This window comes from Saccostrea echinata, unplaced genomic scaffold (genome assembly GCF_033153115.1).
Source record: "Saccostrea echinata isolate AGI-Se365-2 ecotype Australia unplaced genomic scaffold, CSIRO_AGI_Sech_v1 ptg000002l, whole genome shotgun sequence".
NCBI classification, from domain to species: Eukaryota; Metazoa; Mollusca; class Bivalvia; order Ostreida; family Ostreidae; genus Saccostrea; species Saccostrea echinata.
This window is the reverse complement of record NW_026889751.1, coordinates 17,270,001-17,294,089: the sequence shown is the minus strand read 5'-3', so window position 1 is coordinate 17,294,089 and position 24,089 is coordinate 17,270,001. Positions and strand designations below refer to the sequence as shown.

General features: G+C 32.0%; 1 protein-coding gene across 1 annotated transcript in view; it reads right to left on the bottom strand.

Annotated features, from left to right (window-relative positions):
• LOC133178072 (uncharacterized) overlaps nucleotides 1–24,089 on the bottom strand; it is a 235,357-nt gene that overhangs the window by 21,873 nt on the left and 189,395 nt on the right. The window contains exons 9-19 of the mRNA XM_061312838.1: nucleotides 10,928–11,034; nucleotides 9,142–9,234; nucleotides 8,902–9,015; nucleotides 7,382–7,586; nucleotides 5,681–5,763; nucleotides 5,471–5,541; nucleotides 4,904–5,001; nucleotides 4,450–4,696; nucleotides 4,299–4,359; nucleotides 2,800–2,802; nucleotides 737–865 (exon numbers count right to left, since the gene is read on the bottom strand). Of these exons, the coding sequence (XP_061168822.1) occupies nucleotides 737–865; nucleotides 2,800–2,802; nucleotides 4,299–4,359; nucleotides 4,450–4,696; nucleotides 4,904–5,001; nucleotides 5,471–5,541; nucleotides 5,681–5,763; nucleotides 7,382–7,586; nucleotides 8,902–9,015; nucleotides 9,142–9,234; nucleotides 10,928–11,034 (1,211 nt within the window). The remainder of the gene's footprint in view (nucleotides 1–736; nucleotides 866–2,799; nucleotides 2,803–4,298; nucleotides 4,360–4,449; nucleotides 4,697–4,903; nucleotides 5,002–5,470; nucleotides 5,542–5,680; nucleotides 5,764–7,381; nucleotides 7,587–8,901; nucleotides 9,016–9,141; nucleotides 9,235–10,927; nucleotides 11,035–24,089) is intronic.

The window sequence follows — 24,089 nt, the reverse complement described above, 5'->3', positions numbered from 1 at the left end:
GTCCACTTTCCTTACTTATGTAGCAATGTACCTTCATCACTTGCATATGGGTTTTTTGTCTCCCAGTTGATTCGATACGCAAGAGCATGTTCTACGTATTAACAATTTATGAAACGAGGCAATCTATTGACAAACAAGTTGATGAAACAAGGATATCAACAGTCTCGTTTGAAGTCATTATTTTGCAAGTTTTATGGTCGGCACAGCGACCTTGTCAGCAAATACAACCCATCATTGATTCAAAAGCTGACCGATGCTTTTTATAATACATGTAATTGTTAGGCCATTATTTACACAATTGTCGACGGATTTTTCCGTTTTTCATGATCAATACAAGGAGCACACAGCGAAGTGACTGGTCGGCAGGGGATGATCAGTCCTCCATGGCACCAGATCCCACCTCTGATGTTTTTTTTTTGTTTTTGGAGGTCCGTTCCCGATTTGTATTGTCTATATGGACCCTGAGCTTCAATACAGATCGTTATCTACCTAACCATTTAAAAAATATTATGATAAGGAAACATGTAACCTTTGGCTGGGTTACCAGTTGTTTAAGGGATACAAAATGATACATAAATGTCATTAGGCTTGGTCCCTATTGCAACCCCCAAAGAGCTGGGCCATGAAAATGACAATTTTATCCATTTTATTCAAAGATTATACATACATATATTTATAAGCATTGGCTGTAATAGGGGCAGAATTAGGAAGAAGCAAAATCTCAACTACATATTACGTTCTCAGGGGAGGCATACTGGCTTCTAGCTCTTCGTAATGTTCTTTCATCAATGTCGTCATTGGAGGCATCATCTAATGAGTATGATGTGAATGTGTATCCACGACGATTAATTTCTAACATCTGATCCTGTTATGCAAACAAATTTATTGAAAAAAACCGAAGAATACTAGCTTACTCTAGATAAAGAGCAGGAGCCACTTAGGGCCTTTTTTAGGCCCTGAGAATTTCTGTAAAATCGAAACTGCTCAATTTTGGCTGAAAATGCAGTATTTATAAATTGTACCCTTGCTGACCGTGTATCTATTGAACATGACGTAATTTTCTCTCTAGTCAATGCATTATGGCGTCATAAAATGCATCATTTTCCCCATATCATGTAAATTCCCTTAAAAATGGCCAAAAGTTGAGGTATTTTTTGCAATATTTCATATAGAGCACAACCTCTGATCCAAAATATGCAATTACATAATGAAAGATCTGTTTCTGAAGGTCTAAAAACATGTTTTAATTTTTGGATCGTGGGCTGTGCTCACATTTTAATTCTTTGCTGAAGTAGTCAAATGTTTCCTGCAATGTTTTCTGCAAAATTCAAGAACACTGAATTTTCTCACAGCCTGTTTTCCAATACCTGGATTCTCAAAAAGAAATTTTGTTTTGGGAAATGAAAGCACTACGTCTCTACTTTATTTTGATATATGAAACGGGACAGAGGGTGATAACCAATTAATTGATATAAGGACAGGGCCATTTTATGCATAAAGTGAACCTAGCTTTTTGTCTTAGCCTTAAGATTTTGTTGTGCAAAGGTCTACTGGTCAATAAAACTACGTTGTGGTAAATGCAATATTATATTTAAACTTTTTGCTGCGTATACACCACAAAAAGCTGTCTAATGCAACAAGTGATAAATCCAATCATGGCTCCTCCAACGGAAGTTCATCATGAGAAAATAATTGAATACAATTCAGATTTCAAGAGAATTTAAACAAAAAAAGTAAATAAGCATACATGTATGTTGCCAGTATTTGTATGAGTGATCTATTTAATGCTGTGTCAAAAAGACCAATAATACTGGTTAGAAATTTTCTTGTACAAGATGATAAGACGAAGATTTATATATTTCGTTTTAGATATGACTTGTTTTATAAATAACTATGAACCTATATATAATATACTTTAGCTGTCGATAAAATAATTCCCTGGTTATATATTTCAGTTACATAAATATGTTTTCCTTTGTTTGACATTGATGGTATATATTACAACTTTTCCAGGAAATCGATATCTATTTCAGATTGGAGATTCATGAAATATATTGATTTATTTAAAACAAATTTTAAGATTGCTGTAGTTTTTCTTCTGGTAAGAACTATAAAATGTTGTTAGATGACATTACATTACGTGCTTTAACCGTACATTAAGCAAGAGGATAACACATGCATTCAAATTATATGTTTTGATATATATGAATACAGAGTAATTGATACTTATATTTGTACTTATGTTTTAGAGTACATAAATTGTTTAGAACTAGACCATTATGTTGCCGCCATTCAAAGAAAAAGATGAAAGTCAAATACATGTAAATAAACAGTTATCTGTCTTTCTAGCAAAATGAGTGTATTTTGTTTTTAAATAGAAAGAATTACTACTAAGTAACGAGTGTTAAATAAATCAGTTTAATGAAGAACAAAGATTACATACAAATATACATATTTACAATAAGTCAACATATGTGTTTAGAATCATATACATGTAATGCAGCGATATCCTTACTTTAAGTATGCTGCTTAGGAGTGAATAAGATTTGAATTTGTTTAAAAATATTTTGATCCAGCAAAACTTTATTTGTTATAAAATATTTTTAGAACATGACAATCCAGTAACATTTTGCAAGTATTATTTTGAAAAAAAAAAAAAAACTCATCCAGATTAAATTTCTCAATTAGCTGATTAAGCATACAAGTAATCGATTCATAATCTTAAACAAGACATGTACAGCAATAGAATGTATTTCACCATTTTTAAATGCACCCTTATAAACGCTTAGGATTTCTTACCTCCTATCAAATTATGCATAAAAATTTAAACTGTTTCTCCTTATGTTTTATATGATACATGTATAGAAACATATCTTTTTTATGATACATTTATAGAAACAATGACACCTTTTCTTTTCCAGTCATTGAATTATTGATAACATACCTTCAAATGATGATGAATAGATAATAGATTTGATGAATACGTATTTCATTACACATAATTAAATTGCACAATAATGACTCTGATGTTTATTGGATTTAGAAAAAAAATACCAATAAAGGTCTGCAGAATTGGACATTATAAACATAACTTGCAGGAAACGCATCATTGTTCAGCGATCAGAGATAAAAGTCAATTTTACGTAAAAATTGTCAATTTCATACCTATAAAAAAGTGATTCTGTTCATACGCACCAAATTTTTTTTTCTGTGTTTTCATTATTTTAAACTTTCCCATCTGTTGCCTTTTATATACGTGGTATTACATGACACCTTTATAAGCCCTTAAATTCTACATGCACCTGCCTTAGCATAAAAATTCAAAATAATTCATAAAATTAAGGATTAAATAGTGATTATGCAGCAATAAATAAATAAATGTCTAATTCAATCAAAACAAAATGTAAATTAAAAATGTTATTGAATTCAAACAATATCTCAATCAATGTTCAGGCTTGTTAATTAACAGCTATCAATGATTCATTTCATATATCATTGCTTTTGCTGTCAAGCTATTGGTATGGGCCTCAAAACATCTAGGTATTGCTTGTAAATCCTCATGCATCCTCGACTAGACCTGGATATTCCCTATGTATTCACCAAATAAGTTGAATACCACGTCTGGTCTTTGGTTGTGTTTGTTTGTATGTTGTTTAACGTCCCTCTCGAGAATTTTTCACTCATGTGGAGACGCCACCACTTCCCGGTGGAGAGCTGCAAATTTTGTCCTATACTCGGCACTTACGGCCATTGAGCAGTGAGGGATCTTTTTCGTGCCAACACCTACTGCGACACGGGACCTCGGTTTATACGGTCTCATCCGAAGGACCGGTCTCCACGTCCCACAGTGGGATTCGAACAAGCGACGTAAGGATCAACTCCTTACTTCGCAATTCTAGAGCAGACGCTCTAACCACTGCGCCACGCGGGCGACTCCGGTCTATGGTATATCAAACTATCAATATGATTTACTACGTGCCACAATTCATTGTTACATCATGTTATTAGTTATTTGTGCTAGAGAAATTATTCATTGGAAGGTCACGTTATTTACCCCCAACCCCAACCCCCCACACACACTTCAGCCAGTTAGTACGAAAATTTATAACAAGCTTGCTAACCAATCAAATATAGTGTTATAATCTATCTAGGAAATAAGAATATTGTATAATACAATATATATTTACAACTTAAAGAAAATCTTATGATTAGAAGGTGAAGGTCTTTGTTTCTTCATAATTACATTTATAATTACATTAATTTGTGGCATGACTTCTATTGTTTTCGAAGCGTCTCACATCGAAAGTTTCTCTCGATGATATGTTAATCAGCTTCATCTTCGATAAAACCAGTCTAAACCTGTAAAATTAATCAAACGAAAATAAAAAACGTATATGTTTAAATAATTTGTGATCCTTTGCCATGTTTAAGTTAATAATGAATACTTACATTTGTCCATTAATTGCCAGTAGTATTGTTGATCTTGAATTCTGAGCAAATGACTTGTCAATTTTCTGATTTTCTGCCTTTGGAAAATTATTCCATCTGCCTAACTTGTTCTTCCATTGCCACAGAAATGCCCCATCATATTCTTTGTAACTTTCTAGGTTTACCTCGCTCTGCAGAGTCTTTTCAATGTTTATTAAGCCAAAAGTGTCTTTCTCATTGTACTGTTCCGATTCTAATAATGCTTTACCTACAACAAAAGCATAGCTAAAACGGTGAACTTGCATTAAGTTTGATATATCTAGTTTTGAAAAACGCCACTAGTAACCTTAAATCTGCTCAAAATCCTGATTCCATTCACTAATTCTTAAAGTTCAATGTACTAAAATGGCTTTCTTTATATTTCAAAGACTATTTAGGTATAGCCGGAAAATATTTTGTACTGAAAGAGTTTTACCTTTAGCTCTGACAAAATTGCCTGTGCTGCTGTCACCAATGCATATTGACTTTCTACTGCATATTTGTGAGCCTACTATGCTTTCATCAAATGGATCGCTGAGTTAAATAAAAGAAAATAATTCAGTTTATTTCCCTAGGTTGAAATTTTATTGCTTATGCCCCAACCTTGATTTTCTGCTCGAAAGTAATGATTTGTTCGTAACAAAGTTGTCAACCTATGTTAAAAATGTATGTAGACTTGTTGCCCATTCGCAAGGATATCAATTTCGCTGAAATTCCCAAAACATTTAATTATTTAAAACTTTTCGTCAGGTTAAGATTTTGAACTTAAATTAATCTTAATGTAATGTTTTATCTTACTTTGATGTAAAGTTTACTGTTTATTGCAATGTTTATTGAAATATGAGGTTAAATAAATTAAGAAACGTTTATACTTTAGTGTGGAAATGCTTATTCTTTAAGACTAGATAGACAAACAAACAGACACCAAAGAAAGTAATGTCTTTCGTGGTCATCCTACGTAAACAAAACAAAAATGTAATAAAAATTTTTGAACATAACTTACCAGACAACAATGTCATATTTTTCATCATAACCAAATCTGTAATTACTTTTGTTTCCATTTGACCAACGTACCTGGAATAAATAATGTAAAAAAGCCTAATCTTGATATAGCTTCGGAAAATGATCAGCACTAAAACATGTTATATCTACTCAAAATCTTCACTTGGAAACTGCTTTTGGATACTTATTGGTGGGATAGTTTTCAAATTACGTAAACTGCGTTTTCTTTGACTCTATAAACAGCTCCGATATTGCCTTCACCACCATCCTGATCTCCCCACTTCCAATCTGATCCTAAAATTAATTTTTTTAATATGATTATAGAATCTATAAATTTCTAGTAAGCGTTATCAATGGCCGTAAAGTTAAATTAATTTCTTTAGAAAGATTTTCAATTTCCACATTTATACTTTAAGAAAATGTATATGAGAACAATTATCCTTCTCATTAAATGTATTCTTTAAAAAAAATACATGCACTACAAAATTGAAAGAAGACAATTAATAAGTCATTTGATAAAAAAAATTTACCTCTTTTAACAATGCATCCCACAGCAATGTTTTCTCTTTGGAGTATTCGAGGCTCATCGCAAGGTTTGATTACATTTTCTAGCTGTTGACTGTCGCTAACATATTCATAGGGAAACCTCAGTCCCGTGTCCCATTCCACGAATACCCATCCATCTTTTATATATATATATATATATATATATATATATATATATATATATATATATATATATATATATATATATATATATATATCACAGGCCCTTAGATCGCTTTAAAAAAATTAAGGTGTTAAAAAAAATAAAGGTATGGAACTCCTTTCATAGGGTACCCACATTCGCCAATAAAATACTTTTAAATCAAATGATCTAGAACTCTACTTTCTATTCACAACTATTCACATATAAACAATCTACGTTACTACAAAAGTTCTTTCCGAAATTCCGTATACTTCCCGAGATATGCTGAAATCAATTCCAAAATTGGCCTTATTTTTTTACTCGACATTAGCTTGGGCCTCTGAATAGTTACACTAATTGTAAAGCGGGAACGACGAGACGAATTCTTCCCGGAATTTATTCTATACTCTCTGAATATTTGTTTTTTAGCACTCAGTCTCTACAAAATTTTATCTGATTTGATCATATGGTCTTATTAAGTTACCAACAACATTTCAGCGGTATAATTTTTAAAAAATCAAAAGGTATATTATGCACTCCGGGAAATTTTCGTTCAATCATAGTTCTTTTTACATTTATAAACAACATGGCTGTGAAGTTGTTGAAACAGACGTTTTCTAATTTTTTTTTCGCGAAAGTAATTATTACGGACTTAACTTTACGATCTGGAGTAAAAAATCAACTTTAAAATGTTGAAAGATTGTGCAAATACTATGCAGCTGTTCGCTGCAGTTCAAACACCGTCTGTATACATGTGGATAACCAGGGCCCAAGCTAATGTCGAGTAAAAAAAAGTAGGTCAATTTTCGAATTGATTTCACCATATCTCGGGAAGTACATGGAATTTCGGAGTGAACTTTGGTAGTAATGTAGAGTGGTTATATATGAATAGATAGGAATAGAAAGTAAAACTCTAGAACATTCGATTTAAAAGTATTTTATTAGCGAAAGTGGGTACCCTATGAAAGGAGTTCCATACCTTTATCTTTTTTATACACCCCGACTTTTTAAAGTCGGATTTAAGCGATCCAAAGGCCTGTGATATATATATATATATATATATATATATATATATATATATATATATATATATATATATATATATAAATTGTAAATGAAAGCTCTCATGTTTTACTGTGTTAATTTCTTTAGTGTTTTCAATTTAATCATTTTCATTAAATAGAGAGAGAGAGAGAGAGAGAGAGAGGTATTTAAGTTCCTTACCTCTATCCCAGTGTCCTGTAACTGTGCCAGGCCCATTAGAGTCCTGATTGCTATAGTGCCAGTTTGGACCTCTGCGTACTCTTGTTCCAGGTGCTAGTAGACTTTCACTACGCTCGCTATAAACATCGTGTTCTAAATGTTCCTCATTTCCATACACAAAGATTTCATATGCCCGTCTATTGTTCAATATCTCCACAACATTTTCCTACAGTTTGATGATACTAAATTTTTTATCATCTACCTAAGAAAAGCACATACTATAGAAAAATCTCCATTGTTTCATTGATGAGAGATGAAATGTAATGGAAATCGGCATCCACAAAGAAGAGTTTTTTTTCTGTTTGTTTGTTTTGTTTATGTGTATTTGTTTTATCAAAAAACTCATATGTTTGGTTTCAAATTATTTTCAACACTTTTCCTAAACATGGTACAGTGTACATCCTAAATATGCTACATTTATCTGAAAAGAAAGACACCGCCATAAGTAGCATCATAAAGTATTACTATTTTTAGAGGATATTGTTTATTATTAAAAAAGGGTTTATTTTACTTTTTATTAATGTATTAGTCACTCAAGACACATTAACCTGTCTGAATTATGATTTGTAATTCTGCATGCATTACTTTATTAAAAAAATATCACTCAACCCAATTAAAATTACATACATATCGATGAATTCCACAATTAACTGTATTCGAGGCAATGAAAGGACTTTTAACATAATTTTAAAAACTTACATATGAATGCTAATGTACTGACTTAATGGAAAAATCCAACATTTGCCTTGATTCTGCATACTTAAGCAGTTATAAACAGCTAATAGTGTCTAATTTTGGTTAGCGCGACAATTTCATAACTTATCCATATAAAAGTACTAAAACGGGTCGCCAAAAATTCTTATAGTATAAACAATAAAAATTAATCTAAACCTAATCACATCTTGAATAACTTTAAAGTAAAAATGTCATGAATTCATCACTTTTAATGAATTCAAGAACAAAATACAACAAAATTTAAAAAAACACGTCACTTTTTGCAGTTTTATTTTTAGGACCATCCAAATGCTTAATGAACGGAAAATGTCACAAGTCATTTGACATATATAGCCCTGGCCGGCGGGATTTTTTGAAATAGATTCTTGTCAGAGACGTTAATATTGAGATTAGGCCAGATTCTTAATTCCTCTTCAATAAACATTCGTTTCATTCTCAAAATGTGTTTTTGTTGGTTTATTTTTCTTTGCAATTGTTTTTGTTTTGTTTTGGTTTGGTTTGGTTTTTTCCCTCAATTTTCTTGAAACATTTTTGATATAATGCAAAAAATATTAATAACCTATAAGTATAAGCTAAATAAAACAATAAACAATTTATATACCAATCAATAAACATCCTAGAAACCTAAAAATCTTTATAAATTCATTCTAGGAGGATGACTTAGGTGATAATGAATGGTAGGTAAGCTGTTACTTGTACATTGCTGCAAAAAATACCCCAAGAAATTAGTATAATATTGTACTTACCAAATCAGTCTTCGTTATATCACTCTGATGTCGAGAAGATAAAACAATGCTTTTCACATCATCAATAGTACAAAATGTGGGTGGCACGTTGCCTAGAATCTCTGAAGCAATTATCTAATTAAAACATAAGAATATACTAAAACAAAATGAAAAGCTTAAAAAATTATAATAATTAATTTAATATTGATGATAATACTTAAAATAACGAGAATATAACAATAATGAAGTAATGTAATATACCATACTCAACGTATATTTTGCGAATTCTTTGGCTTCTTTATAATTTAGAATTTTTCCTCCACGAGATCCATAGGCAATACTACCTAGTAAACACTGCAATAATAAAAGGACTAAAAAGATAAGATTCTCGTTGCGAGCAATAAGTAGGTCTTCTGAACGGTTCCGGCTAGTATTGGAAGTGTAAGAAAATTGCAGATTGAACTCAAAGGATACAATCTTTAAAGTTTACCCCTCCACCAACCCCCAAATACATTATTTAGACAACATCTGGTTTGGATGAACCATACTTCCATTGCGGCAAAACACAAAAAGCACACATAAACAAGATCTTTCATCCCTGAAAGTTTCATATCTCTTCAATGTTTTTTTTTATCGGAGAAACCGCATGGACAATATCTCATTATACGAACAGAAAACCGAATTGCGACTGGAAATGAGGTTGTCTAAACAAAAATAATGACGCAAATTCAAACGCTGAGAGTTTATAAAAATCTAATAAGGCTTTTGAAGAAATTAAATTGCTGCACAAAATCGATAAGGGTAATAACAGTGAAAAAAAAACCTGAAAGGGCCTTCCATTGAATGATAATAATAATGATGATGATAGTAATATTAATAATAATAATAATGATTTTTTATTTATTTTTTTATGTGGCTGGCTTTTAGCATTGGTTTTATAATGCTCTGTGCAGTCAATAGCAAGCATTAAATTTATTTCAAACATTGATTACAAATATTTTATAAAAAAAAAAGTCTTGATATGTTAATTTGAAAATTCTCATTTCAAACTTTAAACCGCTTAATTTGGATTTCAGAATTTGAAGAAGTGCAATTTTTGTATCGAAAATGGTTAATAAGAAAGAAACCAGTTATATACATTTATCTATTTTGCTAGTTTTAAGACTCGCTAGTTAATTCCTATACAGCTGTAAACTTACAATATTTGGGTCTTTTCCAACTGGAACACAGATAATGGGATTTGTTTTTCCTATTTGTTTCACTTGTTCCAAAAGCTGCACATTCTTCAATTAAAAGTATAGGTATAATGTTCATAGAAAAATTAAGTAAATATACAACAAATAAAACTGGTAAAATAATTAAAAAGATTATATGAAAATTTGGTAATGTCTCCGTGAAATTATAATATTATAATCTATCTGTAATATTAAGAATATTTTCTACTACATAGTCTCCCTCTGTATGATGGTCATAAAATTTTGAATCTGAATCGTCAAAAGTTGTTGGTTTTCCGTCCGAAATAAGAATCACCCTTGCTCGGATATAAAATAAGCCAATGTTTGCCATTCGTTCTGTACGAAAAAAAAATATATGATGGTTATTATCTTATTGCTTTTCGATTCAAATCTAAACATGAGCATTTTAGTACCTAAGACGAAATCAAATAAAAAAATTAATGAAATGTTATTTGAATTCTGTATCAAATTATTTTACTTTTTATCTTCGTAACACAAAGACTCACGTATATCTTCCAAACCAGGGATTGCTAATAGAAAACCTTCAATCATCGGAGACGGACCCGAACAAGAGACATCATCTAAAATGTAAAGAGAACAACTCAATTAAAATTGTATTAAAACAATTAAGCTAATGTCTTTAACCTGTAATATTATCATTTCTTAAGATAAAGTTGAATATATTAAGCTACTTGTCGAATTCAGTTCTTTTAAACAAAATACCTTTTATCAAGATTCGACGAAAAAATGTTTTATACCTCATAATCTTTCTCTATTTGATATTGATAAATATTCAAATAATGACCTAATACTCGCTTCAAAGAATCATAGTCGTTGGAAAAATAGTGCAGGTATTTATTATCTTTTCCAAACTGTATCACTGCGACGTTTTCATTGAGGTTGGGATGCAAAGCGTAACCTATACAAATTCAAATAGAAAGCACAATTACTGAACCAGTATACAATATTGTAAGTGTAAATCATGGTGTATTACAAAACTCTACTTTTAGACTTCCTTTGAGAAATTTCCTGATGTAAATTTTACCTTCAATCATTGAGATAAATGCCTCCCTCATCTGATTAAAACCTTCCCCGTCCATACTCTCTGATGTATCCAAAATGAAAACATTGCTTACACCACGCTGTAGAATATATCTTCTTTTCCAGTCTACGAAATATGCATATAATAATCATATGTAAATTTTAAGCTACATTTGCATACATAAAAGAACAAATATTAATTAATCACAAAGAATATCGCATTAAGTGTTTTTTTTAGAAACAAAATATAATTAAAAATCGGTCGCCCGCGTGGCGCAATGGTTAGAGCGTCTGCTCTAGAGTCGCAAAGTAAGGAGTTGATCCTTACGTCGCTTGTTCGAATCCCACTGTGGGACGTGGAGACCGGTCCTTCAGATGAGACCGTATCAATCGAGGTCGCGTGTCGCAGTAGGTGTTGGCACGAAAAAGACCCTTCACTGCTCAATGGCCGTAAGTGCCGAGTATAGGACAAAATTTGCAGCTCTCCACTGGCAAGTGGTGGCGTCTCCATATGAGTGAAAAATTCTCGAGAGGGACGTTAAACAACATACAAACTAACAAACAATTAAAACGTCCTTTAAGAAGAAAATCCATATTCTAAAATTTTATATATATATTGCTTTAAGCTGCGAAAAATAAAATTCTTTTTAGCCAAAATTTAATCTATTCTTATTTGTAATGATTAATTAAGCTTTGTAAAACTGTACAGAACAATCGGGAAAAAATGTTAAATTGACTTACTTTCCTCGGCTTCTTCCCTCGATCTTTCTCTTAAGCTAATTTCTTCTAGAAAACCGGCCATTATAAACAAAATTCAATTACAGACACCTTGGAAAGAAAGCTGATACTTTTTTGTAGGATTATTTTCATGTATTTCAGAGTTGGTTTTTTTCTTTAGCAGGAAGTTTCAAATGAAACAACCTTCCTCAAAGTCTGCCGGAAAATACAAACATAAGTTTGATCGAATTATACGTCATCAAATAAAAAAAAATCAATCCAAATAAAGTAACTTTGGGCGCTATTGAATTATACATGTTTAAAATATCTTTATCATTTGGAGACTGTAAGGAGTGACTAAATTCATCCATTGATCTTCCTGGACAATAACTACGGTGTTTTTTAGTATATATCATGTGAATACAAGTAGTTGCAAATGTAACTCCGTATAAAGTTCTTCGAATCTTGAATATTAATCGTGCAGAGGGATTGTTTTGCCAATATGTTCATGTATATGCAATAAAAACACTTCGATCAGGTTCAACTTCCTTGCTCACCTTGAAGCTTGAGTACTATTTTTTTATGACTAAAGTAAAATCATTTCCTAATAGTGCACTGGACATTGAGATGAAATGTAATTCCTGAGTGACATTCAACGTGCCTGTAGGTTCTGCTAGTTATGACTCCGATTTGGGATCTTACAATTTTTACAACTCAGAGCTTTTTTGGTGACATGTCATGCTAGCAAAATAAGACCAAAAACATATATGTTTGTGCCGAAATTATCTAATTGCTTTTCGATTCAAATCTAAACATGAGCATTTTAGTACCTAAGACGAAATCAAATAAAAAAATTAATGAAATGTTATTTGAATTCTGTATCAAATTATTTTACTTTTTATCTTCGTAACACAAAGACTCACGTATATCTTCCAAACCAGGGATTGCTAATAGAAAACCTTCAATCATCGGAGACGGACCCGAACAAGAGACATCATCTAAAATGTAAAGCGAACAAACTCAATTAAAATTGTATTAAAACAATTAAGCTAATGTCTTTAACCTGTAATAAATTGAAAATAAATTGAATTATATATTTTTCATACTATTATGCCTCAATGTTTTTAATCAATCTAATGGAAACCCGACCAGAAAACATATTTTCTGAAATAAAACATTTCTGTTTCATGATAAATTAATTTATTGCTTTCTGTTTCTTCAGGCACTTGAAATTGTTTACGTATTATTTCTTAGAAAAAATGTATTGTGTAGTTCAAGTACCGTTCATAAATAGGGTTTAAAGCATAATTCAAAATATGTTTAAATATCTCAAATAAAGCAAGTATCGAATCCTGATAGGACCACGCAGTTCAATATCGCACGATTGAGCATCGACTTAAGATAGATGGCAAGATAATGCGATGGCGCGATTACAATGAAGTGATGGTGCAATGATGTTGACGCGACGATGCGATATCTCGATGACGATAATGCAATGGCGCGACAATGCAATGACGATGGTGAGATAGCACGATAGAGCTATAGTGAACATCGCTTCATCGTCATCGTACCATCGCGCCATCGTCATTTCATTATCGTGTCATCGCTATCGCATCATCGCGCTATCGCTCATCATGTCATCGCATCATCGCGCTATGGATCATCATGCCATCGCATAATCGTCATCGTATTATCGGGTCATCGCACTATCAACCAAAACCTCAATGGTGCGATGATTCGATAGTGAACTACATGGCTTTTTTCGGATTCCATAGCACACAGACAGTGAAAAGTACTAGAATTAAAAAGCTGTAATGCAGCAAAAACAACACAGAAATAGATAATGACAGTAAAGATTATAAAAAAAATATGTATTATCTATGGAGTAAAGGACACTAGTGTTCAAATTTCCGTTAATCTAGCACTAGCAAAAACATATTGTGGAGTTCGATTGAGAAAGGACATTTTACAGTAAGCTAATACAATTCTATAACAACAGGTTTATAATTTGTTTTCTGCATTGTGGATGCACTACATGTATTTATCATTATTGTTAATGGTAGTTTGGTTTACAATATATACAGGAGCTAAATTTGTTCTATCTCCATTAACCAAGAACGGATCCATACGTTTTTGGTACTACCCCTTGCTTTGTGCGTTAATTAAAAAGTTAGCTTTTGACACACATATTGCATAATAAAAGGAAGTTTTTTTTCTTGTTCCTGAGAACGAATGCTAGACCTGGAGAAGAGGTTAGAAATATAAACAAGAAGCCCAAGGTCACCTGAGTATAATACAACACTGTAAAGGATCCATAGAAGTATAAAACAAAATTAACTGATAGCACTGAATGCAAAATATACAAATACAATGAACATTTGTCCATTGTGTAAGGTATTCAATATATGTCACTTGCCTAGTGCTACAATTCAGTAAACAGAGATTTTGCTATACTTTTTATAACGTTGCTATTTGCCACTTGTCACTAATTACAACACGTCACGCTGGCCCTCTGTGATTCTTTGTTCACTTTGATAATGTATAAAAAATCTTTATCCAGTCTCTTGACAACCTCGATTTTACCTGATAATAACTTATTCACTGTCAGACAGATCACCTCAGTGTAAACATACTGCGTACAATTTCAACTTTTGCTAAATATATAAATAATCTTTATGTCAATCTTTTATATTGATTTCCAGGCAAGAATCTGACTTTGAGCATGCTTTGCTTATTTAAACCAAACATTAATTTTTATTTTGTTTCAATATATATTACATTCTTTCTTGTATTCTCATTCAATCAAATAACCAGTTAATTAAATTATAATTACACAATCTATCAAAGAGACGTAACTCTTATTTGCTTCACTTATTACAATTGCGTACTAGTGTTTGCCTGATAGATACTCAGGAGCAAAGAAAAGGCATATTTACTTATCATAATATTTAATACATTTACATTGATATCATTGCATTTAGTTTGTTTGCTAAGTACTCAGAGGCAGGAGAGAAGATATTCAAAGCATTTATGCATTTTTGCTAATTAATCAATAGAGCACAACCAAAGCACCAGAACCCCTGACCCAGGGGCCATGAAATTCACACATGTAGAAAAGGCAATTTTCGTATTTTGTTTATCCACTTAATACCCAGGAGCAGAGGAGAAGATTTTCAAAGAATTAATGCATTTTTCACTATATAACCATTATAGCCCAACACTGTCACCAGAACCCCTGACTCTGGGGCCATGAAATTCACAATTTTGGACGAGGCACTCTTCCTCACCATAACTATGTACAAATGTAGTTAGTTAATCAGCTTAATACCCAGGAGCAGAGAAGAAGATTTTTGATGAATTAATGCATTTTCACTATATTATCATTAGAGCCCCGTCCTAACACCAGAACCTCTGACCCAGGGGTCACGAAATTCACAATTTTAGAAGAGGTACATGTACCTTTCCTCATATCATAACTATGCATATTGTCTGTTTGCTTATTACCAAGGAGCAGAGGAAAAGCTTTTTAAGAATTAATGCATTTTAAATTAGTAAATAACCATTACAGCAGTGTCCTAACACCAGAACCCCTTACCCTGGCGCCATGAAATTCACAATTTTAGACGAGGCGCCTTTCCTCACCATAACTATCTACTTGGTTCATCAGCTTAATACCCAGGAACAGAGAAGAAGATTTTTGATGAATTAATGTATTTTCACTATATAATCATTAGAGCCCCGCCCTAATACCAGAACCCCTGACCCAAGGGCCATGAAATTAACAATTTTAGAAAAGGCACCTTTTCTCCTGATAATTATATTTATTATTTGTTTGCTTAATACCCAGGAGCAGAGGAGAAGATGTTTAAACAAATAATGCATTTTTCACTATATTTTCAACAGAGCCCCGCCCTACCACCAGAAACCCTGACGCTGGGGCCATAAATTTCACAATTTAGGTAGAGGAATCAATGCTTATTACAATCATGTCAACAGTTTGACTACATGATGTCCAGGAGTAAAGAAGAAGATTTTTAAAGATTGCATTAATTTTAGTGCTTTTGGTCCCACCCCTCAGGCCCCAGTGGGGTATGGACCATGAAATTCACAATTTTTGTTTCCCTTCACTAATGGATACTATATGCCAAAATTGGTTGAAATTGGTTGAGCGGTTTCAGAGAAGCTGAAAATGTTCAAATGTTAACGCACGACGGCGGACGAAAACAGATAGCAATAGGTGACCTGAGTAAACTCAGTGAACCTAAAAATGACAGAATCCTAGATATAAACAACTACCCAGAAAATCAGACGTACGACAAATCGACAATTTAAAAAGCTTGTGTATTCTCTGATTCTAGTGAGTAAATAATACGGCATTGATGCGATGACATAATGTTTTTGGTCTTAAACGCCCATATTTAATATATACTTTACGAAAATACCATTGCTTTTAATTTCATAAAAAAAAAAAAACAAGACAAACTTGGCAAATGAGCTCAGTGCTGCTAAAAAAAATTGCACATAAAGCTCATTTGCTTCGAAGATGTCTTGTAATTCATGATGAAATGTTTTTGACAAAATGTTATAAAATAAATTGTCTGGGTTCATATTATGCAAGATCGTGAAATCTTTGGCAAAAACTACTACGTTGCCACCTGTTTAAGGTCATACATAAGGTCATGTTAATTGTAAGCATCTGAATGACAAACGTATTGTTTATTGACTTTTACTACGTCTCTGAAAACTGGAGGAGATTTAAATGCTGGATTCTTAATGATATCCTCTCTTTGATAAATTTAAACTTCCAGTTCTATTGAGCTACATTTTAAAGTTTCACGCTTTTTGATACAGAAAATCCCACTGGCCAATTCAAATTGGATTGTTTTTACATCCACGAGGGTTGATTCCAAATGTAATGTCATAAATGCTATGAAATCTTTAATAATTGAATTTATTATCAAAAGTTTACATAATTTTCTTATTTATTTTGACTTTTGACTTAAAATTTCATTCAGTTATATAAAATAATTTTCAAGATATTAAGATAAACACAACGTTGCGTTTTGTCTATCGCCACACGACAAGAATGTTTCGACGTCGTTATGACGTTTCTTTTCGGCGCTTATTTTGAGTTCATCTGCATATCATATCTAACCTATCACGTGTTTGTTTTTAATAATCTTAACTACCATTTTGCAATAAAGCGTCCTATTCTGAGTTGTTGTATTGATGAAAATTATAAAATCACATTCTAAATTACAGAATTACAAATGAGATCAAGTATGGATGATTGGCATACGTATACATGTGCATTTAACATGCATTCAAATTAAAATTCGGCTCTATACCGACAGATTACATTTTTTCTCTACTATTTGGCTACAGAAAATAAGAAATAGGCTAGCAGAATTTGTAAATATGGTCATATAAACAACTTACTTCCAAAGTATTTTTTATTTTAGTTAAAAAAATGTTATTTTGTCGCGTTTATTTATATTAACGTTAAAACAATAAGATATATTAGTATAATGCAGCATATTTCACTGTTGCCAATGGTATGAAAGGCCACATAACTAAATTCAAGGATATCCGGAGGTTTCAACTATCGGAACAATTTTGAAAACTTTCGATGTCGATAGAATTCTCGCGTCGCTGTCCTACACAGTCATCGAGAATGGAAGTGAGATACAGTTATTTGGACATTTGTTTTTATAAGAGGATCTTTACCGATAAACATTGTAATGAATTTATTTTATCTATAAAGCACATTTTTCTTCAATTCTTAAACTAACATAACTGCCCTAAGAGAAGAAATAGTGAAGTTCTATATTAATATAGAAAGGACAAGAAATAAGGATACCCACTTCCGCCCCAACCCGGGGTTGACCTCTCGTCCCACGGAAATTGTCTCCTAGCAGTTCAGGAACAGGACGCTAGTCCGCTCGGCCTTCTAGGCAAGTCCAAAAAACTTTCGATGCCGATGGAATTCTCGCGTTGCTTTCCTACATTACACAGTCATCGAGAATGGAAGTGAGATACAGTTTTTTGGACATTAGTTTTTATAAAAGGATCGTTACCGATACACGCTGTAATGAATAAATTTAATGTCCATAAAGTTCGCAGACAAATGCTATAAAATTCATAATCATGACCAAATTGCCAAATGTGTATGATATTATTTTGATATAGACCATGAATAAGTAGAGGTATAAGACTTAAAACAATACACACTATTCTATAATTTTAATTATAATATAAATTTTGATTTTTTATCACATCTTCGTGGACAAAAGCTATTACTCTTTATTATGCCACACTGTTAAGGAATTTGAAAATTTACGAGCGACATCAGTATAAACGCATAAACACTTCGTATACATAGACTGCACAGTCCAATCCGACGTTACTCTAGATTTATAACAATGTCTTGAATAGGGACATCCTATTTCATTAAATATCAGTAGTTTTCCACTTATTGTAGTCTCTCTCTCTCTCTCTCTATATATATATATATATGCGAGGGGTGGTCAAAAAGTTCGCAAACTATCTCTATATTTACAAAACCACTATTCAGATTAGAATAAAATTTGGCACACATCTAGTCATAAATATGTTCTATAAATAGCAGATGCTACGTAATGTTTTGCTCCATGTTTGTGACGCCACAATGTGAAAATGACGTCAATATATAGATGACGTGACAAAAAATGGCTGACTCAGTCGTACTCAAGCAACGAAAGGCTTTCAAGTTTAACGTACAATGTATATCTTGAAAATTCCTTTGCAGAAGCATTTAATAATTTATACAAGGTTTATGAAGACAAAAGACTTGCCAGAAGTTCAATCATTAATTGGATTGATTGTTTTAGTGAAGGAAGGGGGATGATTAAAAATGATATATGTGCTGGTGCCCAGTGAAAGAAAGCCGGGGAAGACATGTGTCCTTAGTTGAGCCAGGTTACAGTTAGAAATATATTAAATATTTTAAGAATATTATAATTATTAAATTTAAAAAACCGTTTACTTTAGACTTTAAACATATCAGATATGAAAAAAAGAAGCAGCCCATACTTTATTGACAAAGGAAAAACGGCGCACCCAAGACAGAGAAGTCGGGTTGTAATGGTCACCATGCTCATTCTGGAAAAGATGTCCTTATCCACCCTTCCATCCTTATCCATCCTTCCTATTGCAGAGGTTTGGCCATTTATGACAAATAGACTATACATGCACTTGTTTTAAAAAAATAACTTGCATGGTAAGAGATATAAGACTCGGAAAAATCTTTTAGCTACTGTGAACAGAACGTTTCAGAACATGTCACGCGACCGCCTGGATCACGTGATTCGCGCATGGGCAGAACGATGGCAGATGTGCATTAAAATCGGAGAGGACTAATATAAAAAATAACAAACACCGAAAACTAATTTTATTTTTTTTTATGGAAGTTATTTTAACTAGTTCGCGAACTTTGTGATCACCCCTCGTATATACCAATTTTGAAGAAAAAAAAAATACATGATTGTATTTCTCTCATATCTCAGAATAACTGAAAGACGTGTAAGTTTAGTAGAAATATTCTATCACAAAGAAGAGGCAAAAATGGATTTTTATCTTCTTTAAATAATGTTTATAAAAAACAAAACGGAAAAACAAAAAAAAAATTAGTCATATACATGTATTTAATTCCATAAATCAAGTGAATATTTCATTATTTAGTCGTACAAGTAGCACTGAACATGTTTCAGTTAATTACAATATTTACAATTATGCTATTGAAAAGGTAGGTTGAAATGAAGCATATCAAATATTAGATATGGTTTATTCGTTTGAAATATTATGCATTATTTTGATACGCCTTAGAAGTCAACAGTCTACACATTGTCATTAACTCAGATTAAGTTTTTTGAAGACGATGATCATGTACATACTCTTACATCTGTTGTTAGTTTAGTGATTGTATCAACATGTTTTCGTTGCCGCAATATGATTCTACACCTACGAAATAAAAAAAAAAAAAACAGAAATAAGAAACACAAATTCTAAATCTTCCTACAAACACTACTCTTCGAAAGAATTAGAAATTACAAAGAATTATAATACAAAATATCAATCTACTAATATAAATACTATACAACATCGTTAATGCTAATAACTCTTGTAAATATAAATGTAAAAGCAAAAACAGAAACAAAAACCCCAAAAAATCAAAAGTTCAAAGTTTTTCCACAGTGAATATTCATTTTTATTAGTAATAAACGATTCTACGATTCCTTTTCTATGAAATTCAGTTTGTCGTTGTTCAATTTATCTGATTAACGACTTTTTATACTATTTCTTAAAGGTAAATCTATAATTCTATCAAGTAGTATTTTTCAGTTTAGTTTTTTTAAGTAATCTGAGTCCCTAAAGCCTAGAAAAATGCTGAACCTTCATAGAAGATCCAAGTTTCAATGCAGCGTGTACGATATTTAGCAGAAATTAGAAGTTAGCATAGATTTCATTTAGCGTTTTCTGAACATGAGAGCTATAAATATATACATATAAGCGAGGTAATTGAGTTTGCGGAAGCTTCCTTCCGGGGAAGGTGCTTAATACATGTAGAATACATCGTCAAATGTAATACCTTTGCTGTATATATACTAGTAGGTGAAGTGTATATCGTACATTTAGTTAATAAAATTGATATAAAGTGTACTTTCTGTTAACTAGAGTATACAATACCAAAGCAAAATTTTAATACGATTTTAGACTTTCATGTAAATAACTTGAATTTGATCCGTCGAGAAGCATTTGTTTCAAAGGCCCTTTGAATTATGAAACCACTTCGGGTGAAATTTTCAATGTTTTCCTCAACTACACCCTTACAAAAAATAATATATATATATAGTTAACTATAGTGATAACTTTGACACTTTGATTTACTATAGTGATAACATTGAAAACTTTGATTTAGTATAGTGATCACTATGACACTATAGTGATAACTATGAAAACTTTGAAATACTATAGTGAAAACTTTGATTCACTGTGGTGATAATTTTGAAAACTTCGATTTACATGTACTATAGTGATAACTTTAATTTGAAAACTTTGATTTACTATAGAATTCATTATGACACTATAGTGACAACTTTAAAAACTTTGATTTACTATAGTGACAACTTTGAAACTTTGATTTACTATAGTTAACTTTATATAAGTAAACTATGATTAACTTTAGTTTAACTTCAGTTTACTATTATAGTATTTTTTGTAAGGGCATATAGCAATTTATGATAATAGTGTTTGTAACTTTGGGAAAAGAAAACTATTTTCGTGAAAGATATTGCTAAAGAACTATAGTTTGTTAAGTATTTCTTGTCAAAAGAGAAAACTTACAAATGTCCTTTAAATTGAATTATTACTGTTGAATCTCTGTTCCTGCTGTAACAAGTCTCTATCTTCTCATTTATCTCATCACTGTAATCTATCCACCGTCCAGTAGGGTCTCTCCACTGCCATTGTCTTTTACAGTTTGTCAGGGAGTCTCTGTCATGAACTGATGAATAAATAGACATCTGTTTAATATCTCGAACATTCTCGTGTTTTTTTTACGAATTTTTAACCAGGAATTAGAGAGCGTTTTGTTCTACTAAAACCCTTTAAAAAAAAAAATATCCTAAGCGAGTGCCTATTTTATATACATATGTGTTCTAGTTTTATTGCTGAAAGAGATGTATGATTATTTGTTTTTCTTTTCTTTTATCATATTATTCTTTTTTATTTAACTTATCTCAATTTGTCTTTAAATTCCAACGAAGCGAGTAAAGGAAAAGAATTTAAGGAGGTTGGATCCTGTTATCAAAAGTATTGAGAATTTTTTTTTACCAAGTATATTTTTGAAATCTAAATTAAAAACCAAAACCAAAAATAGGGGTCAATACGCTTCTTTTGGCACTACGGAGCATTTAATATGACTTTTTGCACTATAATTGCATTTAACACATAAATCAATGTTTCAACGTTTTTCCTCTAATATTTTTATCCAAATAAATTATTGGAATAAACACAGTCTTTTTTCGATATTGAATTGTCTCTTTAAAATTTGTAACGACAAAAAAGTTTCAAATTTCTTCGCATAGTTAATTATTTGACCTTTTTGCAATCAAAAATGTAATTTTTCTGGAATTAATAAATTAACAAGCAATAAAAAAAAATTTGAAAGTAAAGACAATTTTCTGAATTTAAGCAGAATGGTTAAAATTATCTTGTATATTCAGAAAAATTAAAGTGGGGGTCTGTGACGTTAATTATTTGATACAAGTTGCTGTTCTTTAAAAAAGGACTGCAATACGTGGACCATATGCATGTGTTTCTAAACGAAATTCAAAGAAAATTTCTAGATTTAGTGATTTTACAAAGGTGTAATTAAATTTAATTTTGTTTACATGTATCTTGTAATTTTCATCGTTATTTAAGTCTGCTTAATTCGTCTGTAACGATAAAAAAATATGACCTTGAAATGATATGAATATGAAATGTTGATCTAGGTATATCTATCACAACTGTAATGTAGTCTTGAAAATTAACAACAGAATTAAAAGAGGCTTAAGCGTGCAGGTATGGTAATGGTTGAATTTTAAGTCCATTGGCGGATCCAGGGAGGTGGTGGGGGTGGGGTCCGGGTGTTGGAACCCCCCTTTATATTTGCAGAAAAAAGAAGAGATCGCCAGAAAGGTCTGAGAAGATGCGATTGACAATCTCATCGCACGTATGTAGACCTAGGCTATTTGGTCTTGCAAGCACAGGTGTGTGCACTGTTTGTTAGTGACGCTTAGACTGGTGATAGTATTTGCTACAGACATGAAGACCTATACTCCAGTTTCATAACATGTGCAGTTTTTTTCTAATGAAAATTGGAGTAAGATAAAAGTCGAAAATCTTGGATATGGGGTAACCCATATCTATTCTTGTTACACCGACCGTCAATGCATCCATGGGCGAGTTCATTGGTTACTCTAAAAGGTGGCACAGGTTAATCTTTCGTTAACATTTTCTACATTGATCTGCCTACTTTGAGTGATTGTACTTTCATTGCAAAATTGTTCAATTTTATCCCCGATTGTATGGCCTATAGTTTTGTCATTAAAAAATCGGGCTATTTCGATACATGTAACCCATAATGGCTTGGACTTGACATCTGTACTAGATTTATACGGATTCCGAAGATATTCTATCATTGGAAAGATAGATGGTACACGTGTAGCACAGATCTGTAGTACGCAGAATTTTTTTTTGGATGTTTCTCCCTCTCCCCCACATGGAAAATCATTTGCTACAGGCCTTTATCAAGCTATATTTGGATTGCTGTCTATCAAATTATTTTGCGAACCTTGATGCACAAAACTAATGCCGGTAAACATGGTAAAGACTATCTTTTAAAACCTAGTAGTTGAATTAAGTTTTAAATTCAACATGTTCAAGCTGTCAAGCTATCTAAGTTCTTCCTACTTATTTAAAACGCTTGTACCATAGAATTTAGCTTGTATACGGATAAATGTATAAAAGAGAAATTCGGATCTTGGTTACGCCACAGAATACATAAATACGATGTACAGATATTAGAGCGATGTTTGCCTGGCATATTCTAATTCGAAAAGGGCGAATTGTTCTTAGGGCAAGTTGTCTTAGAGGCGAACTCTCGCGCATGCGTAGCCTGACGTAAGCCCATGGCATCCGGTTTAACCCCGCTAATATAATTTTGCGTGGACCTCAGGGTCTACGCAATAACTAAAACCGTGTTAATTTTTAGCCTAAAGTGGGCATTTTTTTTCCAGGACTTTCACAGTACATTTGTTATATTTGTCCAATATGATGAAAGAATTCATGACGATTTATTTAATATATTATTTAGGACCAGCATAAAACATTTCACTGCACAAAATAACTCTGTGTGCAAGCTGCATGTAAAAATAGGCATCCAAACTTAACAATACTGTAAATATTTCGAAAGAGAACAATTGATCATTTTCTTCTAAAAAAGAAAACCTTCCGCCACAAAATATAATTCCTCACTTAATGATTTCGGTACGGAATTAATCATGTTTTTTTTTATTGAATATAGCTTAATTAGCATTGTAGAATCCAAATTTATCGTAAGATCTATAACATTATGCAGATTTTTAAATAGAGTTCAAGACAAAAATCTGCTGAAAAGCTCAGGAACGATCCTCG